The 23,599-nt window shown below is 48.3% G+C and overlaps 1 protein-coding gene across 3 annotated transcripts; it reads right to left on the bottom strand.

The window, feature by feature from the left end:
* Positions 1-7,390: 7,390 nt before the first annotated feature.
* Positions 7,391-12,331, bottom strand: LOC122458450 (zinc finger protein 629-like). Of its 3 annotated transcripts, none has more exons than XR_006278500.1 (4): positions 12,094-12,331; positions 11,316-11,405; positions 10,790-10,891; positions 7,391-8,326 (listed from the first exon to the last, which is right to left on the bottom strand). XR_006278500.1 is itself a non-coding variant. In XM_043507070.1 (4 exons), the coding sequence occupies exons 2-4, from the start codon at positions 11,310-11,312 to the stop codon at positions 7,677-7,679; spliced, it is 786 nt and encodes a 261-aa protein (XP_043363005.1). In that variant the 5' UTR covers positions 11,313-11,405; positions 12,094-12,331; the 3' UTR covers positions 7,391-7,676. The 3 variants fall into 3 exon arrangements, 2 of the variants coding, with proteins under 2 accessions (XP_043363005.1, XP_043363006.1); XM_043507070.1 differs by having other exon boundaries at positions 11,279-11,405; XM_043507071.1 differs by having other exon boundaries at positions 11,279-11,405; positions 12,144-12,331.
* Between the last annotated feature and the right edge of the window lie 11,268 nt (positions 12,332-23,599).

The following is a 23,599-nucleotide window of genomic DNA, read 5'->3' as shown; positions in this document are numbered from 1 at the left end:
GAAAGTATTAAGGGAGACTATGCTAGGCTGGGGAAGACGCTTAAGGAAATTGAGGCTCAGGTGATCTTTAGTGGGATCCTTCCTGTTCCTAGAGAAGGGCAACAAAGGTGTGACAAGATTATGACTGTCAACAGATGGCTTAGGCAGTGGTGCTATAAGGAGGGCTTTGGGATGTATGGCCACTGGGAGGCATTCACGGACAGAGGACAGTTCTCTCGGGATGGTCTTCATCTGAGTAGGGAAGGAAATAGACTTCTAGGATCAAGGCTGGCACAACTGATAAAGAGAGCTTTAAACTAGGAATTTGTGGGAGATGGTTGGGAGATGTCCAGGTAATCTCCACACCAGATTTAGCATTGAGAGGGAAGAAGACGAAGTAAGAAAGGATTCTCCTACCCACGGCTGTATGTATATAAGGAGCGAGGGTGGTGTGGATACTAGTCTAATAGGTTATACTGGCTGTAGAATGACTGTGCCTAATAGGGTACAAAATGTGAGCGAGGCCAAACAGCAAAAATTAAGATGTTTGTACACCAATGCGAGGAGCCTAGGTAACAAAATGGAGGAACTAGAGCTACTGGTGCAGGAAGTGAAACCAGATATTATAGGGATAACAGAAACATGGTGGAATAGTAGTCATGACTGGACTACAGGTATTGAAGGGTATGTGCTGTTTAGGAAAGACAGAAACAAAGGTAAAGGTGGTGGAGTAGCATTGTATATCAATGATGAGGTAGAATGTAAAGAAATAAGAAGCGATGCAATGGATAAGACAGAGTCTGTCTGGGCAAAAATTACATTGGGGAAGAAAACTAGTAAAGCCTCTCCTACGATAGTGCTTGGGGTGTGCTATAGACCTCCGGGATCTAATTTGGATATGGATAGAGCCCTTTTTAATGTTTTTAATAAAGTAAATACTAATGCAAACTGCAAGATCATGGGAGACTTTAATTTCCCAGACATAGACTAGAGGACCAGTGCTAGTAATAATAATACGGCTCAGATTTTCCTAGATGCGATAGCTGATGGATTCCTTCATCAAGTAGTTGCTGATCCGACTAGAGGGGATGCCATTTTAGATTTAATTTTGGTGAGTAGCGAGGACCTCAAAGAAGAAATGGTTGTAGGGGATAATCTTGGCTCAAGTGATCTTGAGCTAATTCAGTTCAAACTGAACGGAAGGATTAACAAAAATAAATCTGCAACTAGAGTTTTTGTTTTCAAAAGGGCTGACTTTCAAATATTAAGGAAATTAGTTAGGGAAGTGGATTGGACTGAAGAACTTTATAGATCTAAAGTTAGAGGAGGCCTGGGATTACTTTAAATCAAAGCTGCAGAAGCTATCGGAAGCCTGTATCCCAAGAAAGGGGAAAAAATTCATAGGAAGGAGTTGTAGACCAAGGTGGATGAGCAAGCATCTTAGAGAGGTGCTTAAGAAGAAGCAGAAAGCATACAGGGAGTGGAAGATGGGAGAGATCAGCAAGGAAAGCTACCTAATTGAGGTCAGAACATGTAGAGATAAAGTGAGACGGGCTAAAAGTCGGGTAGAGTTGGACCTTGCAAAGGGAATTAAAACCAATAGTAAAAGGTTCTATAGCCATATAAATAAGAAGAAAACTAAGAAAAAAAGAAGGGGGGCCGCTAAACACTGAGGATGGAGTGGAAGTTAAAGATAATCTAGGCATGGCCCAATATCTAAACAAATACTTTGCCTCAGTCTTTAATAAGGCTAAAGAGGATCTTGGGGATAATGGTACCATGACAAATGGGAATGAGGATATGAAGGTAGATATTACCATATCTGAGGTAGAAGCGAAACTCAAACAGCTTAATGGGACTAAATCGGGGGGCCCAGATAATCTTCATCCAAGAATATTAAAGAAATTGGCACCTGAAATTGCAAGCCCATTAGCAAGAATTTTTAATGAATCTGTAAACTCAGGAGCAGTACTGAATGATTGGAGAATTGCTAATATAGTTCCTATTTTTAAGAAAGGGAAAAAAAGTGATCCGGATAACTACAGGCCAGTTAGTTTGTCATCTGTAGTATGCAAGGTCCTGGAAAAAATTTTGAAGGAGAAATTAGTTAAGGACATTGAAGTCAATGGTAAATGGGACAAAATACAACATGGTTTTACAAAAGGTAGATCGTGCCAAATCAACCTAATCTCCTTTTTTGAAAAAGTAACAGATTTTTTAGATAAAGGAAATGCAGTGGATCTAATTTACCTAGATTTCAGTAAGGCATTTGATACCGTGCCACATGGGGAATTATTAGTTAAATTGGAGAAGATGGGGATCAATATGAACATCAAGAGGTGGATAAGGAATTGGTTAAAGGGGAGACTGCAACGGGTCCTACTGAAAGGCAAACTGTCAGGTTGGAGGGAGGTTACCAGTGGAGTTCCTCAGGCATCGGTTTTGGGACCAATCTTATTTAATCTTTTTATTACTGACCTTGGCACAAAAAGTGGGAGTGTGCTAATAAAGTTTGCAGATGATACAAAGCTGGGAGGTATTGCCAATTCGGAGAAGGATCGGGACATTATACAGGAGGATCTTGATGACCTTGTAAATTGGAGTAATAGTAATAGGATGAAATTTAATAGTGAGAAGTGTAAGGTTATGCATTTAGGGATTAATAACAAGAATTTTAGTTATAAGTTGGGGACGCATCAATTAGAAGTAACAGAAGAGGAGAAGGACCTTGGAGTATTGGTTGATCATAGGATGACTGTGAGCTGCCAATGTGATATGGCTGTGAAAAAAGCTAATGCGGTTTTAGGATGCATCAGGAGAGGCATTTCCAGTAGGGATAAGGAGGTTTTAGTACCGTTATACAAGGCACTAGTGAGACCTCACCTAGAATACTGTGTGCAGTTCTGGTCTCCCATGTTTAAAAAGGATGAATTCAAACTGGAGCAGGTACAGAGAAGGGCTACTAGGATGATCTGAGGAATGGAAAACTTGTCTTATGAAAGGAGACTTAAGGAGCTTGGCTTGTTTAGCCTAACTAAAAGAAGGTTGAGGGGAGATATGATTGCTCTCTATAAATACATCAGAGGGATAAATACAGGAGAGGGAGAGGAATTATTTAAGCTCAGCACCAATGTGGACACAAGAACAAATGGGTATAAACTGGCCACCAGGAAGTTTAGACTTGAAATTAGACGAAGGTTTCTAACCATCAGAGGAGTGAAGTTTTGGAATAGCCTTTTCAAGGGAAGCAGTGGGGGCAAAAGATCTATCTGGCTTTAAGATTCTACTCGATAAGTTTATGAAGGAGATGGTATGATGGGATAATGTGATTTTGGTAAGTAATTGATCTTTAAATATTCAGGGTAAATAGGATTAATCCCCTGAGATGGGGATATTAGATGGATGGGATCTGAGTTACTCAGGGAAGAATTTTCTGTAGTATCTGGCTGGTGAATCTTGCCCATATGCTCAGGGTTTAGCTGATTGCCATATTTGGGGTCGGGAAGGAATTTTCCTCCAGGGCAGATTGGAGAGGCCCTGGAGGTTTTTCACTTTCCTCTGTAGCATGGGGCACGGGTCACTTGAGGGAGGCTTCTCTGCTCCTTGAAGTCTTTAAACCATGATTTGAGGACTTCAATAGCTCAGACATAGGTGAGGTTTTTCGTAGGAGTGGGTGGGTGAGATTCTGTGGCCTGCGCTGTGCAGGAGGTCGGACTAGATGATCAGAATGGTCCCTTCTGACCTTAGTATCTATGAATCTATGAGCCAAACTCTGATACTACGTGTATAACGTGCGGCGCTGTCTATAGTCTGCTCGGCTCCCAGTGAAGTCACTCTGGATTTATAGCTGTGTCAAAGCAAAAGCAAAATTTCACGGAGTCTCTGGAATGATTTATCAGTTCTCACTTCTTCAGCCTGCATCCAACTATAGGAGAACTCCACTACAACTGCTTCATGAAATAATAGCCAGCTCTGTAACCCAAGGCCCTCTTGGCACAGGGGTACATAAGGGTTGCAAGGATCCCCTGGGTCTGGTATGTATGTGGTAGCCTGCCCATTAATGTTATGTAGGGTCTCCAATGAAAGCCTGTGTCACACTGGTTATCAAAACCATTGCGAGATGTATGGAAAATAGGTGAAGAGTTCTGTTTTATGCTAAAAACTCTGCTCTCTAGGGTGGTGAGTTAAGGCAAGTCACTGACAGGTGATCCACAAACTCCTGTCAAGCGGGGGGAAGAGACATTTATCTCACTCTGGCTGGTCACGTGCAAGTTAAGTATTGTACGACTCACAATGGACGGCCATTTACGGTCTGAGCAAAATGCTAGTCACTAGGTTGTGGAGGTTGCTGGACAAAACAAGAACAGCCGGGCTTATCCTGTTTACAGTAAGACAATGAACTCTTCAGACTCTATCTGGGGTGCAGATAAACCCGCAGTTCTCCTTCCATCTATGTGAACAAACCACCAGTGGGCTTGATCTTATGGGAAGGGGTCTCAACCAAACCGGTTGAAAAGGCTGGGGAAAGGACCGGGGGGGTCAGCTACTTGCAGGAGCCAGGGGCAGGCCTTGGGAGTCGTGTTTAGGCACTAGAGAGCGTGTTATGATTTTGTCTCATACGTAACCGTGTGTTTCCAACATTCTTTCTGTCCCTCGCTTGTATCTCGGCTCTCTGATGTTAAACGTATCCCTGTTGTCGCTCTACGTCTACCAGAGCTGCGTGACGCAGAGCGGGGACCCTGAGCGGGCGTGTTCTGCTCCTTTGGGAGCAGCGAATCCGAGAGCTCTGCATTCAGCGCTGTTAAGAGTGCTAGTCATAATGTAGGATTCAGGCCTGTATTTCCGCCTGAGACAGAATTTTGGGCCTTGTTTGCCTGTTTGATTCTTGATACACTTATATTCTTACTAATATGCGTGAACAAAGGGATCCTTACTGAAATGTGTAAACAAAGGACAAAAATGTTGCTTCTACCAGGCCAGGTGGGTTTGTTGGTATAACAGGAACAGATAAGAGCAGTTAAAATGTTACTGGGCATGGTGGGAATGTAATAGACGAGCACACGCTTGAAGATTGCCTCAGCTCCAATCTCAAGGCAAAGTCAAGCAACCAGTCGGGAGGGGCAAGGAGGATTGTGGGGAAGGTATAAAACACGAAAAGGCCAAAGAAATGCCTTTCCCTGACCATAGCACAACCTCGCTCCTTACCCCTCCCATGGGGTACGAAAGAGGTGGGATGAAGACCCCAGATTCATGACCCCCCCCCAAAATGGGACATGACCATAAATTGTAAGGGCATGTATTGCAGGTATAATTATGCCTGCTAAAGGGGAATGGGAACGCGGGGTAAAGGCTCCACGGCGTCGGAGCTGGGAAGGGGGACACGGGGTAAAGGCTCCACGGCGTCGGAGCCGGGAACGGGGCAGTCATGCCCTCGAGTTAATTAGATCTGCAGAAAGAGCTCTGTTTGTAATGAACTATTTTTATTGCTCCAAACTCATGTACTGCGTGCAGGGTGATTACACAGGATTCACAGGTATTGCTGTTAGGGATGTAACTGTTGTTTAAAGAAGTACCCATTTAAATATTAAAAGTATATTGTTAACCATTTAATTGTTAACCATCTACCCCTGGCGTGGGGCTACCCACCCTGCTGTCTCCCCTCAGAGGTGCAGTGCAGTGGGCTGGGGGATCGTTTGCACATGCACGGCTAGGCGCTGCCACCCCTTGCTCTCCCAGTTTCTAGCCGCTGCCTAGTGCAGCTAGTTTGGCCAGGTGAGCAGCGGTGGCAGGGCAGAGCCAAGAGTTCCAGCAGATCCAGTGGTTCCCAGGCAGATCCACCACTGCAGCCAGTTGCAAGAGAAGCAGAGCCGGGTGGCTGCCGGTCTGTGTCCAACGGTGCCCTCTCTGCCGGGCACAGGCTAATCCAGTGGCCTCCCGAGCCACGAAAGCACTGCAAGCTCCCGCGCTCCCTGGGTATTGCTGTGACATTTTTGATATGCGCATTAGGTATTACAATGTCACAAATTTATTTTACCAATCTGTATTAAACGTTAACTGGAATATATTGCTGGTAAGACTAATACTGATCGGTTAACCGTTTAAAATTTTACATCTCTAACTGCTGTACGATTCTACCACATGCAACAACACTGCAATAAACCCCCTCTTACCCCTAGAGAGAGACATTGGTTTCTGCCATTGCTACTCACAGCAGCGAACGTTACTGTGCGTTCCAAGTGACGTTTGCAGCACACGCCCAATGCCTCCGCTGATGCCAGCCATTCTTGTGCCTTCCAAGCTCCAACAGAGGAGGAGGTGCAAGGACAGCAAGATCAAGCCCTAGCCTGGCTCAGACAAGCACCAGGCACACAAACTTCACACTAGATTTTTTAAAAAAGGGTCTGAATTTTTGTGTGTGTCAGCAGGGTGCTGGAGAAAGGCGACAGCCCAGGAGACAGGCTTCCTCTACCCCCAGAGCATGTACATAAACAGCATGGTGCAAGCAACCCAAACCATGCTCTTGATCTGGGGAAGTCCAGTTCTAGCAGGCAGGACCGTTCATTTGGCACAACTCATTCAAACCTCAGCCTCTTTGCTGGGAACACCAAAAAGGAGGCTAATTTGGGAAGGGTACAAGGAAATCTGTCCACTAGTAAAATGGCTGAGACCCAGCATACTCATTTCCCATGGGCCACTTTCCATCAATATCAACCCCAGTGAGATTTAAACTGGTAACCTAGCAGTAGAAAGCTCTCCCTCTCATTAGGAATTGCTACCCAGTTCTCCTCGACTTTTCTAAAAATTGCCTGTGTAGATCCTGCAAAGTCTGGTGGCTCCACCAGCTCTAACACTTCAGCACGTTATGTGACCTCACACCTACCAGAAAACAGCTGAAGCACTGAGCCGCCCTAAAGGTCACAAAGCAATTCCTGGAGACTTTCCTAAGTGACAAATCTGCGTGCGTGGGACTTTAACGACAAAGCTGTCTACTACCTGGACTCCTTTTAGTTCTCCAGAGCTAGACCAGCTAAGTGGGAGAGAGCTGGATTCCAAACCTTCTTGGACATCAGTGGGAATTATTGTGGGGGTTTCCTCTGGCCTGTAAAAAGAAAAAGGAGTACTTGTGGCACTTTAGAGACTAACAAATTTATTTGAGCCTAAGCTTTCGTGAGCTACAGCTCACTTGCTTATGCTCAAATAAATGTGTTAGTCTCTACGGTGCCACAAGTACTCCTTTTCTTTTTGCAAATACAGATTAACACAGCTACTACTCTGAAACCTCTGGCCTGTGTTATCCAGGAGGTCAGACTAGATGATTGCAATGGCCCCTTTTGGCCTTGGAATCTAGGAATCAAGACATTTTTCACAGGGGCAAAACTACTGAACGTAGAACATACAGCCAGCAGACCTGTTGAGCAAGAACGTGCCATTTTTACTTTTCAGAGTAAAACCACCCTTTAAATAGTTCCACTCAGGTCCTATGTGCTGATATACGGTGGTTTTATTAAGAGTGAATTGAACAATGAGCTTTAAAGTGTCCATCCCATCAGATGGGTGGGGGCATATTTCTTACACTTTTTGGATTCTGTTCCTACCCTTGGGCACATAATATGTTTCCATTTGTCAGGGCAAGTTTTCCCCACATGCAACGAGATGTCGCATTTTTGTTCTTTCTGTGCAACTTGCGGCCCGGCGGATTAAGCCTCATGGCTTGTTTTATTGTAATGCACAACAGGGAAAGTGAACTTTGAAACCGTGATCACCAAGACCGGTGTTTTTCTTGCATGAGTGACCTGGTGACGCCGAAGTTCATGAATGGCTTGAAAACATCTCCCGCACTCTCTGCACAGGCACGGTGACTTGGTTATGTGGGTCTCCTGGTGCCTGAGCAGCTGTTGCTTCTGAATGAAGCACTTCTCACACCTGGTGCATTTAAACCGCTTCTCCCCTGTGTGGACTCTCAGGCGCATTGCCAGGTTTCGCTTTGGAGCAAAGCATTTCCCATATTCAGCGCACACGTGGGTCCTCTCTGCACGAGTGAGCTGGTGACAGTCCAGATCTGCATTATTTGAGAAGTGCTTCTCACGTGGGCTCCTTTTCTTCTTGTCCTGCTCCAGGGGATCTGGGATTGTTGCTGACCTCTTGTCACTCAGGCTGGACAGATCTAATGTCATGGGCAGCCTTCTGTTCTGCTTGGAGATGTTGCTCTCACTTGGGCAGTCTTCTTCCTTGATGGAAGCCTGCAAGGCATGCTCCCTAGAGTCCCGGGGTAATATACTGACTTGTCCCAGGCTTACATCATACGCTTTGTCATGCCTCTCCACCTTGAGCTGGACCCCGAGAGCATCTGCAGGATTAGAATCAATGGCCGGACAATGGTCAGCGACAAAGCACCCTGACATGACAATAGATTTTGTTTCACAGGGGGATTCCAAGACCCAGAGCCTTTCAGAAACTTAGTATGGGCCTGCAAGAGGGACAGCTCGGGATTCACAAATCCACTTGGCAAGAGGAACTCTGCAACGTGTAGCATCAGGCTCTTAGACCAGAACACAAGGGCTCTTCTCAGGCTTTGCTTCACCAACAAAAGTGCCGGTGTGCACAGTTCTACATCAGTGGGAGACGTTCTCCTGCTGACATAGCTCCTGCCGCTCGTTGGCGGTGGTTTAATGATGCCAGTGGGAGAGTTCTCTCCTGCTGGCACAGAGCGTCTACATGGAGACCTTACAGTGGAACAGTTGTGTAGACATGGCCTAAGCTGGACAAAACTGACTCCACAAACCCACTGGCATGTTTTGGCAGGTAATTTGTTATCCAGACACTATGCTCTAGACCTGAATTGTAAAAAAGATCCCCCACCACCTTCTATACCAAGATGTGAATTCAACAGTGAAATGAATACAACTCCCCCTGAGGTTTTGGGCCTGGATCTGACCCACATCACTTTCCCTGCTAAGTCTGGGTAGAGCAGAAGCCATTTCATCAGGAACAACAGACCGGCAGGATTTTGGTTTTGGCAGAGGGAGAGAACTGGTTACATTTCTAATTGCCCTGACTCCAACCATTACTGGGGGTTGCAAGGTTGGTTATTCCAATGCAGCTGAACCCCCTTCCCTGTTACTGGCTGGAGGATTATATGTGCACAAAATTGCACTGAGTTGCCCAAAATACAGGGCAGGAATTCCATATTAACAGAGATCACTGTAGACACCTTTTCTGAGCAGTGTGGAGCACAGGAAGGGAATCCCTATCTGGCCATACACCACAGAACCCACCGTAAACTTCCCATTGATAAAGGGAGACAAGAAGGAAAAAAAAAGCAAGGGAACATTGGTATGATCGGAGAGGGGCTGTGATGCAGGCATGCCCAGACCAATCCAGGCAGGCATTAGATCTCCTGCATGTCCAATCACCCTCTTGATACTTCACCTAAGGGCGAGTTAGTGTGTAGTCTCTGCCAAAAGCTCAGAACTAGCTGATCATCATGGATAATATGAGAGGTTTGTACGGGAAATATTTTAAGAGCTCTGGAAAATGTAGGACGTTACTTGTTGGAGAGACAGTATGTCACCCAAGGCAGGGCGGGGCTCAGAACTAACTCAATCAAGAGTGGGAACACGACCCAGCCCAGCGTCTGACCCCCTGCAGGCCTGAGCATTGACAAAGACAAAGGGACCCCAAGAGACAACTCTGAATAGGGGGCCCTGAGGGCTGAGCTGAAGTGAATGCGATGCCCCAATTATGAAAACAGATAAAATGTCTGGGACTGTATAAGGGCTGAAGAAAGGGCACATGATGTTATCCATCTAGAGGTGCTGCTCTGGCAGTGGGAATGTCTCATGAGAAGGGAATTCCAGCTCTCTGGGCTGGACAAGCGCTGGCTGGCCGGACTGACTGACCATTGCGTGAGAAAACCTTATTAACAAGTACCTTTCCAGTCTAAGTAGCACAGGCTTTAGTTTGCATTTTATGTCTTTTACCTGTATCCTTATGTTTCCAAATCCTTTCACTTGCTTTTATTTGAAACTTTTACTCAAGCTTTGCTAAATAAACTTTCATTTGGTTTTACTATAGACACATCTAAGTGCCTTGTGCTAAAGAGAATGCTGAACTGAGGTGAGGCCAGTAAACCGGAGAACGCTGCTTCCAGGGAGGCAAGAGACCAGTGCACATTGTGGGTGTCCTGAAGACAGGGGACGAGGCGCTCAGCTGCACTAAACTGCTAACCTGCAGTGGGAAAGAGCAGGGCTTGGGGTAGCCTGGTGTGGAATTTGTGTAGCCAGCAGCCGGTAGCTTCAAGAGAATTTCCCCTGGTGGGCACAGACAAGACTCCCTCATGCCGTTAGCAGGTGATAGCAATTCACCCCACACATCTAGGTTAGCTCTGAAAAGCGTCACACTTTGGTGCCAAGAATAAAAAATATTCACTATTTTCTGTGGCGGTACAAACCCCTTCACATCTGCTCCAGTGGCCTGATGCTGAGCATTCTTCTCTGGCAAGAAAGGTGATAATATCACCAAGCACTGGAGCAGCACTTAGCTGGTGCAATTCAACACGGTGCAAAGGACCAGCCCTTTGGGGGAATGTCTGATCAAACATACCACCTGATTCTGCATTCCTGATGTGTCAGAGTCCCCCACACTTCACTGAAAGGTAGATCCACAGCTTGTGGGAATGGCCATAGCTCCATCAACTTCAATGTACACTCCATCAGCTTCCCCCCACGCCGGAGCAGATCTGCCCCTGGGTGTTTGAATGCACAAGGAATGCAGACGCAGGCCTACTGACTATTTAAATGTTGCCACTCACGTGCAGGCAATTCTTTTCCTTTCAGTTCCAGCTGACCTGAGAGGCCCGGCTCTTCCTCTGGTCCAATCTGCGATAAAATGGCAGGTCTCCCAAATTGATACCCTGTGAACACAGACAAAGGGATTACGGAGCCACCAGTAGGAACTGGCCCAGTCCCACAAGCTCTTGATCACCACCTGCAGGAGCAGAGGATGCTCAGCACCTAGCAGGATCAGACCCCAAAATGTCAGTTGCAAAGAAATATTAATATTAAACCAGAACGGAAATGTAAATCCTATTTCCATCTGTTTGTGCTCTGGGATTCCAACGTGCCCCATTCCATGTGGATGAATGGAAGTAAGCGAGATTGCTCCACTCGTGTTCAGAGTGGGCATAGCTGGGCTCTATCAGGAATCCATGAGTCGGGAGATTAGCCCTGAATCCAAAGCCTGTAAAAAAACCCTCCAAAGATCCCACAGCTCCATGCCAAACAAAAACCACCAATTTTACCCAGTGAGATCAGACTGGCGTAAGTCTCCTTCATCACCTCTCAATACAGCTCCTTCTGCCACTCAGATAAAACCTCCCACTCCTCTTGGGAGAAAAAGATGGTGACATCTTCAAATGTCAGTTGCACCTGAAATCACAAGCAGTTACTCAGCCCTATCTGCTACCATGACCTGCCAACTCTGACAAGACTTGCGGGTTTTCCTTCCTGAGTTTCCGAGGACACGTCCTACCATAATCTCTGCAGGGAAGGGCCAATCATTTACTGTGTCTGTGTGTGTGTGTGTACAGCACCTCATGCAATGGGGCCTGATCCTGACTGGTGCTAAAGTAATATACAGCCAGAGCCTTCCGATACACAGGGAATCTGATCACTGGCAGTCACTAGAGCTAGACTCTGTGCCATCCTGGGGGTAGAGGTGATGGTTCTTTTCATGGTACCACCTCCAGGTAGGAATTTCAGGCTGAGCGTAAGAAGAGCAGGGCAGAAGCCCATTTACAGGAGGGGCTCCACAGCTCTTAGGGCTCCATGGATACAGTTCTCTGCATTTTTATGGCATCTTCCATCTGGGGAACCCAGAGCACCCGGTCAGTCTCACCACCCTCCTGTCAAGTAGGAAAAGAGCGTTATCCCCATTCTACAAGCAGGGAAACCAAGGCAGAGAGAGGTTAAGGGACTTGTCCAAGATCACACTGGCAGCATGTGGCAAAGCCGGGTCAAAAAGTAATAGTACAGGAACAGGGTCATTTCAATTCTCTGAGTAGGAAAACTCGGACAGCTCTGAAATTGCTGCCCAAGCTGTGCCTCGTTCCCATACCAAATATCTGAAGCAAGCCACTTTGGTTTGTCCACAGTGGGGGAGGTCACCGTCCATTTCTGTTTCCGTGGCCCTGGCTGCTACAGGCTGGTTCAACTCCTCTTTCACGTCTCCCAAAGCTACGCAACCTGAGAGCCGGATTCTCAGTTACACCAAGGCCTCTTTACGCCACTCTGGCAGCACGGAGGTGCCTGAAAGCGGAGGAGACAGCCCCTGAGACTATCCCCACACCAGCCAGCGTAGGTGTAAGAGCTCCAGGCCTGCCCTGCTCCCAGTTCGGGGGCAGATCGGAGGCATGGGCAGAGTACCCAGCACTCTGGCTGTTCCCAGCACCTCAAGGCTCACATGCAAGTTCTCAAAGCAGCACAAGTTGTGTTTACTGAGCAGGGGAGCTAGGGAACTACAGGGTCTGTCTGCGTCCAGCAGCCTCTGTAAGGAATCCCCTTTACACTCAGTACAACCGAGGCCTGTCTCTCCTCCCCCACAGCTCTTCTAATTCCCCTAACAACTCTTCTGAGGGATAGATGGGCAGCAGGGGGTTGTGATATGCCTGCACGGCTATTAGACGCCTACAGCTGGCCCATACCAGCTTGCGGGGTTACCGTTAGGAAGCAAAAGACCCCAGCTCAGCACACTCCCAACCCCTAGCAATTCCAGTCCTGGCTCCATGCACATAATGGAAACGAAGTGCTTTCACACACTGCAAAGGAAGAGTAAAGCGCACACCTCAGGATACTTCACACTGCAGTAGGACCACCAGCTCCCCTCCCCCCAACCCCCAGGTGCTCCCATCAGTGCCACCCCCCCCCACAGTCGCCAGTGGGGAAAGCAGAAGCAGTGCACACCTCAGAACACTTCGCACTGCGGTAGGACCACCAGCTCCCCCACCCACCCACTGGGTGCTCCCAGTGGGGCCACCCCCCCACAGTCGCCAATGGCGAAAGCAGAAGCAGTGCACAAAGAGGCGAAGTACTCAACAGGGCCCAGAGAGGAGGTCAGAAGGGAGCATTCCTGACTCCCACGACTGAGCTCAGCCTAGGCCATGCTGCCTCTCCCATTCCTTCTGTTTAAAACACCTCCAAGAATGGGGGGGGGGGAAGCAGGCTGTTCCAGCCCTAATGTCTAGCCGTTTTGGGGTGATTCTGTGCCAAGGCCAAACCACTCCTATTATTATTAGGGTTATACCGGTGCTTCAAGAGCCCGCGGGGCCAGCCCTGGGGCCCCTTGGGCAGGGCCAGCCCTGGGGAGCGCACAGAGGGCGAGAGCCCGACAGCTGCATTTCGGTTTTGATGAGGTCTAAAGCGGGGGGATTTCCCCCGCTGCAGGCGCCCCTGCCAAAGCGCCTCTCCCCTGCGGAGCCAGCCTGCCCGGCCCGCTGTGGCCGTGAGCCTCCTCCCCGGGCTGGGGAGCCCCGGCCGCGGCCAGCCCCCCGGCGGGGAGGTGCGCTCCCCTGTGCCGACACCACGGGGCTCACCCAGCCCCGCGTCCCTTGGGCCGGGGCTGCAGCCGCCTCGCTCCCCCCAGGGGTGCGGGCTACAGCGGAGCTGCCCCCCCCGGGGGCTCAGCCCGGGCCATCGCGTGCCGGGCCCCCCCCGCAGCCGCAGCCCCCCGGCGGGGCCGGGCCGCCAGCCAGGGCCCCGGCGCATTCCAGCCCCTACCGGAGCCGCCGCCCTGGCCAGGGGGCTCCGTCCGGGGCGCAGCGGCGGGGCCCGCGGGCGGCCGGTCCCTGCAGCTGGCAGCGGTAGCCGCTTGGCCCAGGCTGTCTCCTCCCCCTGGTCCCGGCCGGCTTGCCTGCGAGACGCCCGCGGCGGAGCAGCGCCCGTGCCCGGCCCGGCCCGGCCCGGCTGCTCCCCGCAGCTCCGAGGGTCCGCTCTGCGCTGCTTGGCGGGGCCGCCTGGGAGTCCGGATTCAATCCCAGCACTGCTGCCGCAACCCGCTGCCTCAGTTTCCCCTTCTTTAAAATAGGGAGAGCAGCGTCCCTGGCACTTCGTTAAGCGAGGGGGAGTCAGGTGAGATCATGTTAGGGAGACCACTAAATCGCAGGGTCCTTAAGGCTTCCGAGGGGGGCCGTGGGTGCATGTCACTGGAGGTGTTTAAGAACAGGTTGGACAAACCCCGGTCAGGGTTGGGCTGGGTTTACTCAGTCTTGCCTCTACACGGGGGGGACCGGACGTGGTGACCCCCCCCATCCCTTCCAGCCCCCCACCCCCTTCTAGGATTCTGTGATTCTACAGCTTGTGCCCTTCGAGAACGCTGAGCTCGGCAAACCGAAAATGTCTGCAAACCAGGACACGCTGTATTAAGGTACACCCAACATAACCTTAACTCTGCCCTCTTTTAGCGCTGCCCATAACGCAGACCGTCCCACTCTGCCTTTTCCCCGTACTGGACGGGGCCCTGCCTGCATTTGCTCTGTGCTCAGACAGTGACTCTGCTTCCCCTACAGAAGGCCACATTTGGGAGATTTAACTACCCCGTGGGACCCTTTTACAGCCCTGTCACACCTGCACACAGGATACCACCTAACCCTGTACTATCCCCTCTGCATTGCTGAATCCACAGACGGCTCTCCTGTCCTGCCTGGCTCCTGGCACTGACCCAGAAGTCACCCAATTTCAAGGCTGCATGGGCATTTACCTGAACTCTGTACTGCCAGCTTTTCAGAAGTTGAGTTTTACTGAACTCCACATTCTGAAAGGGCTGGAGCTGTCACCAGGCCACCTTAACTCTGCGTTCACAACGGGTTTTGCCATTTAATAATGTATATTGTAATAGCTGGGGATTCAGAAGAATTTCCCTGCCCCTACTTGGCAGTGAGATGACATCACACACCAGCTGTCTGCCATTCTCCACCCCAGAGATGACTGCATTTTTGTAACGAAGTGATTCCCTGATATATAATTTGTTCTGGGATTCTGCCAAATGGAGGCTATTTTAATTTTGCACCTTTTTCTTAATACTGAGAGTGACAGTAACCACTGGATGGAGAGAGTTATATATCTTCTGTAACCCTGCCTCAGTTCAGTCTGTCACCAGCACTGCCACCTCTCCCACGTTAACCCATCACGACAGAGTCTGAGAAACTCACAAACACTGATGACCGTATCCTCCCAACACCTCTGTGGTAAAGGGGATCTTTATTAGGCCAATTTTTACAGATGTGCACAGGGCCTTGAAAGGCCAGATTCTGCACTGTGCAGAACAGAAAGTGCAGCATGATGGGGGTGGACAAGGATGTCTCTATGCCACCTTTGTTCCTTCCTAGATTCTGGGCTGCTCTGGGTTGAAGGGGTGTCTGGTGTGGGTGGCCCCCAATTAATTTAGGACCTACTCTCACTTACAGCAGCTTCCTAACTGATGCCAATGTGCTGCTCCACAGCCGAGAACTGGCAGAGCACAGAGGGGGATGGGAGAGGGGCCAATGAATGCCTGCCCTACTCTCCCTAGGAGCACCCTGCCCTCTCTACACCACTGGAGCATCATAAAGCAGTCCAGAATCTGACCCTAAGTCACATGGGAAATCTGTGGCAGAACTGGCACTGGCCCCAGATACACTGGATGGGGACTCAGGGGATTAGCCACAAACCTTCTTCCTCTCACCTGAAAGATGATAGCTACCTACTAGCATCTGAAGGGCTGATGCTCGAAGGGTGGAGAAGAATTGTTTGGGATGGCTCGGGCGTTCAGGTAATCTCCCATGTCTCCATGTATGGGTTTAGTAACTGGCTGTATTCGTTTGGTCAATAACATGTTTTAGTTGCATTTGATTTTTCTAAAGTTTAGGAAGACGTAACAAACTAGCCCAGGAGTCAATGCACACAGACCTTCTCATCTGACAGGTGTAACTTTTATAACCCTTGTGACAAAGTTCCTGCTCTACCTTGGTGGGTCTTGCGCTTATTGGCGGATTTGCTCGCCTGGGAGCTTCACAGCAGCCCTCAGCTTGGCCGTTTTTCTGAACCCCCCAGTCCAGGTCAGCTCCTCCTGTGTCTGACCAGGAGTTGGGAGGATTTGGGGGGAACACGGGCCCGCCCTCTACTCTGGGTTCCAGCCCAGGGCCCCATGGAATGCAGCTGTCTAGAGCGCCTCCTGGAACAGCTGTGCGACAGCTACAACTCACTGGGCTACTTCCCCATGGCCTCCTCCCAGCACCTTCTTTATCCTCATCATGGGACCTTCCTCCTGGTGTCTGATAATGCTGGTACACCTCAGTCCTCCAACAGTCCGTGTTTTCACTCTCAGCTCCTAGTGCCTCTTGCTCCCAGCTCCTCACACGCACACCACAAACTGAAGTGAGCTCCTTTTTAAAACCCAGGTGCCCTGATTAGCCTGCCTTAATTGATTCTAGCAGATTCTTGATTTGCTGCAGGTGTTCTAATCAGCCTGTCTTAATTGTCTCCAGAAGGTTCCTGATTGTTCTGGAACCTTCCCTGTTACCTTACCCAGGGAAAAGGGACCTACTTAACCTGGGGCTAATATATCTGCCTTCTATTACTCTCCTATAACTGTGGGGCCTATTTCCGATCCTCGGTCCGTTCACGTATCCGGGCAGAGTTCCTCGGGGCAGCATCCTCTGACTTCCTTGACACCTTTGAGGAGCAGTGGGCGCTGTCTGGGGTTCTCTGCTCGGTGTCCCCATCCAGTTCCCTTCGTTTGACCCTTTGGCCACACTGCATCTGATGAAGAAAGCTGTAGCTCACGAAAGCTTATGCTCAAATAAATTTGTTAGTCTCTAAGGTGCCACAAGTACTCCTTTTCTTTTTTGCGAATACAGACTAACACAGCTGCTACTCTGACTCCTGTCCCTGTTATTTCATTAGTTGTCCCCCAGAATTATTTGGTATCTAGGTCTAGGCTTTGCCCGCCCACTTCCCGGATCCCAATAGGATTACTCTCCTATAGCCATCTGGCCCAACCCTGTCACACCGTGATCCAGTCAGGTGACTGGGGCCAGCAAATAACTCTCACACTGAGGCTACTCCAGTCTCATTGGTGGGTCTTCTTGCATGCTACATTTTCCCCCTCTCTCTTCACTTTGCTCCAGCTTCCCATTGACTACAGACATCCCAGGAACTGTGGTTATGTTTATTAAATTCAGGAGAATTCCCTTTGATTCTTGGCTGCTGCAACCTCCATTTATGATCCCTTCTTTTTCCCTCTTTCCCCGGAGGACCCATCCAGAGAAGGATAATCTTAAACACACATGCTCAATGTGAGGGACTGTGACGCATTGCCAGAAAGGGTTAAACATCCTGCAAAGTAAATAACGCTTAAAAGACATGTGGGGAGATAATGTTTGTGTTTTTGTGTATTTACATATGTATAAGTAGGGTGAACAGGTAATCAGCAGTTCCTGTCTATGCTGAATTCTGATAATTCAGAAATGAAAAGAACATCCTATCATGTAAATGAATTGTAAACACGGGCTATCTCGGTATTCATCTCTCTTTGAAATGTACTGTGAATGGGGCAGGAATGAGCAAATGGCCTTATATTAATTCATATAGCTAAGTGCTGGTGATGGACCTCCTTCAAAGTCATCCTAATTCCCAACTTGTCAAAAGACATGAAATTATATAAAAGATCCTTGGATCCTGATTCTGTCATCTCAGATCTGCTTAGGCTTCATCAGGGGAAGTTTAAGTCGCAAGACTGAGGTCCCAGTTATGCTGGTATGCCCTGAGTATGAGATTTGGACATTGGACTATAACCTATGAACTATCTCTGAAAGAACTCTTTATAACTACAAAGCTCACCATCTCTGCTATGTTTCAGAGTAGCAGCCGTGTTAGTCTGTATTCGCAAAAAGAAAAGGAGTACTTGTGGCACCTTAGAGACTAACAAATTTATTAGAGCATAAGCTTTCGTGAGCTACAGCTCACTTCATCGGATGCATTTGGTGGAAAAAACAGAGGAGAGATTTATATACACACACACAAAGAACATGAAACAATGGGTTTATCATACACACTGTAAGGAGAGTGATCACTTAAGATAATCCATCACCAGCAGCAGGGGGGGGAAAGGAGGAAAACCTTTCATGGTGACAAGCAAGGTAGGCTATTTCCAGCAGTTTACAAGAATATCTGAGGAACAGTGGGGGGTGGGGTGGGGGGGAGAAATAATGTGGGGAAATAGTTTTACTTTGTGTAATGACTCATCCATTCCCAGTCTCTATTCAAGCCTAAGTTAATTGTATCCAGTTTGCAAATTAATTCCAATTCAGCAGTCTCTCGTTGGAGTCTGTTTTTGAAGTTTTTTGTTGAAGAATAGCCACCCTCAGGTCTGTAATCGAGTGACCGGAGAGATTGAAGTGTTCTCCAACTGGTTTTTGAATGTTGTAATTCTTGACATCTGATTTGTGTCCATTTATTCTTTTACATAGAGACTGTCCAGTTTGACCAATGTACATGGCAGAGGGGCATTGCTGGCACATGATGGCATCTATCACATTGGTAGATGCGCAGGTGAATGAGCCTCTGATAGTGTGGCTGATGTGATTAGGCCCTATGATGGTATCCCCTGAATAGATATGTGGACAGAGTTGGCAACGGGCTTTGTTGCAAGGATAGGTTCCTGGGTTAGTGGTTCTGTTGTGTGGTGTGTGGTTGCTGGTGAGTATTTGCTTCAGATTGGGGGGCTGTCTGTAAGCAAGAACTGGCCTGTCTCCCAAGATCTGTGAGAGTGATGGGTCGTCCTTCAGGATAGGTTGTAGATCCTTGATGATGCGTTGGAGAGGTTTTAGTTGGGGGCTGAAGGTGATGGCTAGTGGCGTTCTGTTATTTTCTTTGTTGGGCCTGTCCTGTAGTAGGTGACTTCTGGGTACTCTTCTGGCTCTGTCAATCTGTTTCTTCACTTCATCAGGTGGGTATTGTAGTTGTAGGAATGCATGATAGAGATCTTGTAGGTGTTTGTCTCTGTCTGAGGGGTTGGAGCAAATGCGGTTATAGCGTAGAGCTTGGCTGTAGACAATGGATCGTGTGGTATGATCTGGATGAAAGCTAGAGGCATGTAGGTAGGAATAGCGGTCAGTAGATTTCCGATATAGGGTGGTGTTTATGTGATCATCGCTTATTAGCACCATAGTGTCCAGGAAGTGGATCTCTTGTGTGGACTGGTCCAGGCTGACGTTGATGGTGGGATGGAAATTGTTGAAATCATGGTGGAATTCCTCAAGAGCTTCTTTTCCATGGGTCCAGATGATGAAGATGTCATCAATGTAGCGCAAGTAGAGTAGGGGCATTAGGAGACGAGAGCTGAGGAAGCGTTGTTCTAAGTCAGCCATAAAAATGTTGGCATACTGTGGGGCCATGCGTTACCCATCGCAGTGATTTCATGAAAACCATGAAAGGTTTTCCTCCTTTCCCCCCCCTGCTGCTGGTGATGGCTTATCTTAAGTGATCACTCTCCTTACAGTGTGTATGATAAACCCATTGTTTCATGTTCTCTGTGTGTGTATATCAATCTCCCCTCTGCATTTTCCATCAAACGCATCCGATGAAGTGAGCTGTAGCTCACGAAAGCTTATGCTCAAATAAATTTGTTAGTCTCTAAGGTGCCACAAGTACTCCATCTGTGCTATGAATCTGAACCTCAATGGATTGAACTCATGTCTGTATGTGTATTGGTCTTTTAACCATACACTCTCTCTCTTTTGTTTTTTAATAAATTTTAGTTTAGTCAATAAGAATTGGCTGTTGCGTGTATTTGGGTAAGATCTGGAATATTCAATAACGTGGGAGGTAATGTGTCCAATCCTTTGGGATTGGTAGAACCTTTTCTTTTATATGATGAAGTAAGATTTTCAGGAATCTTCATCACATTTGATTTAGACACCTGGAAGGAGGCCTGAGGCTGGATCACTTTAAGGGAACTGTGTTGTTGGGACTTCTGAGTAACCAGTGCGGTAATAAAGAAGCTGTTTTAGTCTGGCTTGGTAAATCTAAGTATTGGAATATCCACCAGCTTTATGAGGATTGTCTGCCCCATTCTTTGCAGTTCACCCTAATTGAGTGATCTCAGCTGGCCCCCATTGGGACCCTGGTCACAGAGACAAACTGAGATGCAGTGATTCTGGCAGAAACTTTTAGAGCTGAAAGAAAAGGAGTACTTGTGGCACCTTAGAGACTAACAAATTTATTTGAGCATAAGCTTTTGTGAGCTACAGCTCACTTCATCGGATGCACCCTGGTGAAGTGAGCTGTAGCTCACGAAAGCTTATGCTCAAATAAATTTGTTAGTCTCTAAGGTGCCACAAGTACTCCTTTTTTTTTTTTTCGAATACAGACTAACACGGCTGCTACTCTGAAACCTTTTAGAGCTGAGTTTGCCCTCTAACAAGGTCCATGCAGCTTTAGGCTGCACATGGAGGCCTTACAGGGCAGGAGGGCAGGAGTCCTGTTGTATACAGCTCTGGGTTCGACTGCCCTGAGTGTTCTGTTCTGAGCACCACTTTACCTGAAAGATATTGACGAGCTGAGGGAGTGCAGAAATGGGGAGGATATAGGCCCGATTCTCCATCGCAAGGTGTCGTCATTCCTGCCAGGGCTCTGTGGGCGTAAACTGCTACCAAATCAAAATGATGGCATTTTACACTGGTCTAAATGATGACACTGGTAGGTCCCTGCTTTCAGGGCCAGCCCCTTGCTGGTTTTGCAAGATACAGTGTTATTCCTCCATTTCTGTGAATGCCTGCAGACTGGCCACCTCCAGGAGCACCTATTGAGTTCTGGGAGGAGCTTGTGCCTGCCCACATCTGAAGGCCCCTCCTACAGCCTAAGGGGAGGAGCTACCAAACCCAGGGCTCAAGTGAGGTTGGGGAATAATGACAAACAGGGTCAGGAGTGAGGGTCATAGGTCCAAAATCAGAGATCCAGAGGGGGACACCGAGCAGAGAACCCCAGACAGCACCCACTGCTCCTCCAAGGTGTCTAGGGAGCCAGCAGACATGGCCCAGAGGAACTCTGCTCAGACGCGTGATCGAAGGGAGGAACGGAAGTAGTCCCCACAGCACCTCCCCATCCAGCATCCTCCTCCTGGTGGAATCGATGGCCTCCTTGGCCAGCACCAGGAGGAGGTTGACAAGGAGGTCTGGTGACTTTGTGGGGCCACAGAGAGGGTGTGCGTAAATCAGGAGGCGCAGGGAAAAGTGCAGCCAGAACTGATGGAGAAGATTCTGGAAGAGAAGAAAAAGGGACTGCACCCTGGCGCACTCAAGGTAGATGTGCATCAGGGTCTCCCTCACGCCGCAAAAGGGGCAAGAGTCAAGGAACCCTGCCAGGTACATGTCCTTGATCATGACTCCATGAAGGAGCCGCCAACTAATATCCCCCGCAGGCCATGGGATCAGGGCAGAATACAGGCTGGCCACCAGGCACTTCCAGGAGCAGCTGAGCCAGTGACAATGATGATGTGAATGAACGGGTGGGGAGAAGAGGAGGGTGAGAGCTGGACAGGGCTGAGAAAAGAGGGACTAGATCAAAAGATGAGGGAAGAGAGAAGAGGAAGGAGCAGAGGGAAAAGAGGATTAAAAAGTCGAGAAAGTAAAAGAACAGAAGGTTTCAAAGAGGAAGAGAGAAGGCAGGATTAGGAGCCTGGAGGCCCCTACTTGAAGAAAGGCCACAAGAAGATTGAGGAGGCTGGAAGGATCAACATATGCATTAAATCCTCCAGCTTGGGCTGAGAGACATTTGAGAGGGGGACATAACAGTCTACCAATATCTGATGGGGGTAAACACCAAAGAGGCACCAGAAATCATGACCAGACAGGGAAAAGTTTCTTTAGTTTGTGATCGATTCCCCCACCCACGACCCCCCACTCACACCCAGCCGAGCAGCCTCTACTGCAGTGCAATACTCCTCAATTACCAGCTTGCAGTGACGGGCCCACAGCATCGTACTGCTGCTGCGTACTCAGAAATTCACTAGTCACTATGGTGTGCGAAACACCCTCCGTGGCTACCAGCGGGGATGCGACGGGGCATATACAGCATAGACCCGTGGAGAATAGCGCCATCTACTGCTTTCCCCCAAACTTCCCTAGACCGTTGAATTTCATGCCAGTCTGCAGCATGGATGTGCAAAGCCTGCCCTGGCAAATGCAGTATTTCACAATCAAGATGTTAAGAAGCTGCCATGGAAATCGCTCTGGCACTCAGCTACAAGGCTCCTAAATAGCAGATAAAGGCTCCCCTCCACAGCTCAAATTAACTTGCAGACCATTAAAAACAGGGTAACAAAGATTCATCACATACGCATTGACAGCATGGACCATTCTGGTGTTCAGACTTGCCGAGATTTTAAGTCATTGTAAGCCATCATGATTCCTACTTAGGGACTAGGGCCCAGAGGAATTAGGAGCCTGAATATCTTTGTGGATCTGGGCCTATATTTTTTCTTTTGGTCTCTCATCTTGGTTGTACAACTGCTCGGGAGCCCAAATGGAAACATCTGTCATCAATGGTGACTGAAAATTTGAGGCTGTATAAATCTGCGATCAAAAGATTCCCTCCTGCAGCGTACCTCCATCAGGAGCACATGCTGTTCCACACTGCGCACCCAGCACCGCACCCAGCTGTGTCATCTCTGCAGCTCTCCCACCCAGGAGACCATGTCCAGCGATGGTTACTGTTCAGCTCATTGCTCATCAGATACAGGAGGTGGCAGCTGAGGACTGCAAAAAATGTTCAGATCTATTCAATGACAGACTGCCAAAACCCCACCTCGACATCCTGCTGCTTAGTTAGGCCCTGCTCCTGCAAAGCACTTAAGCATGTGCAATGGGACTATTTGTATGCTTAAAATTAAGCATGTGCTTAAGTGCTATTCTGGCTCAGAGCCAGAGTACGTGTGCTTGCAAAACACAGGTATAATCTGGTAGACTGGAATTCACCATTTCACTGATGAGTGAGGGACAGCGTAAAACTGGTTTGCCTGTAACTGCTTGAGAGATTTGATTGGTGTTTGCTGGTTTATAAGTTACTATGAAACATCATGAAGCCTTATTAGTCATTTAGCAAAACTCACATACAGACTTCAGCTCCCTACATCTCCAAACCAACCTCTGCAAAAAAAGAAAAAAAAACCCTTCAACTTCTGGTTGTTTGGTTTGGCGTCAATCCAGCAATGCACTTAAACACATGCAGTGAGACTGCTCACATGCTTAAAATTAAGCATGTATTGAAGTGCTTTGCTGGAGAGGGGCCAGCAGGCCTGGGCTCACAAATCACTGTCTGATGCTGTATTGAAAAAACCAGACGTCAGGCTGGAAGGTGCCTCTGCAGCACTGGGTAGGGGACCGTGTAAACCTGCCTTGCACACAGCTGGTTGGAAGATTAAACCAGTGTTATATGTTGGTTTAGATTTTGTAACTATGAAACATCATGGAATCTTATTTAATCGCTTAGCTGATTTCACTAAAAAAAAGTTCAGCTCCATTCAACGCCATGTCCCCATCTCAGCTTCCTGCTGCTTAGCTTGGCCCCAGTCCAGAAAAGCACTCAAGTAC

This window comes from Dermochelys coriacea, chromosome 2, assembly GCF_009764565.3.
Source record: "Dermochelys coriacea isolate rDerCor1 chromosome 2, rDerCor1.pri.v4, whole genome shotgun sequence".
NCBI lineage: Eukaryota > Metazoa > Chordata > Testudines > Dermochelyidae > Dermochelys > Dermochelys coriacea.
Note: the sequence above shows the minus strand (reverse complement) of the source record. Positions and strands in the feature narration are given on the sequence as shown.

Excerpts from the sequence above, each read along its gene's own strand:
- LOC122458450 (XM_043507070.1), bottom strand. The coding sequence starts at position 11,312 with ATGAAGGAGACTTACGCCAGTCTGATCTCACTGG. Across the intron at positions 10,892-11,278 it reads CGCCAGTCTGATCTCACTGG|GGTATCAATTTGGGAGACCT; the intron begins GTAAAATTGGTG and ends CTGTGTTCACAG. Across the intron at positions 8,327-10,789 it reads AGGAAAAGAATTGCCTGCAC|ATGCTCTCGGGGTCCAGCTC; the intron begins GTGAGTGGCAAC and ends CTAATCCTGCAG.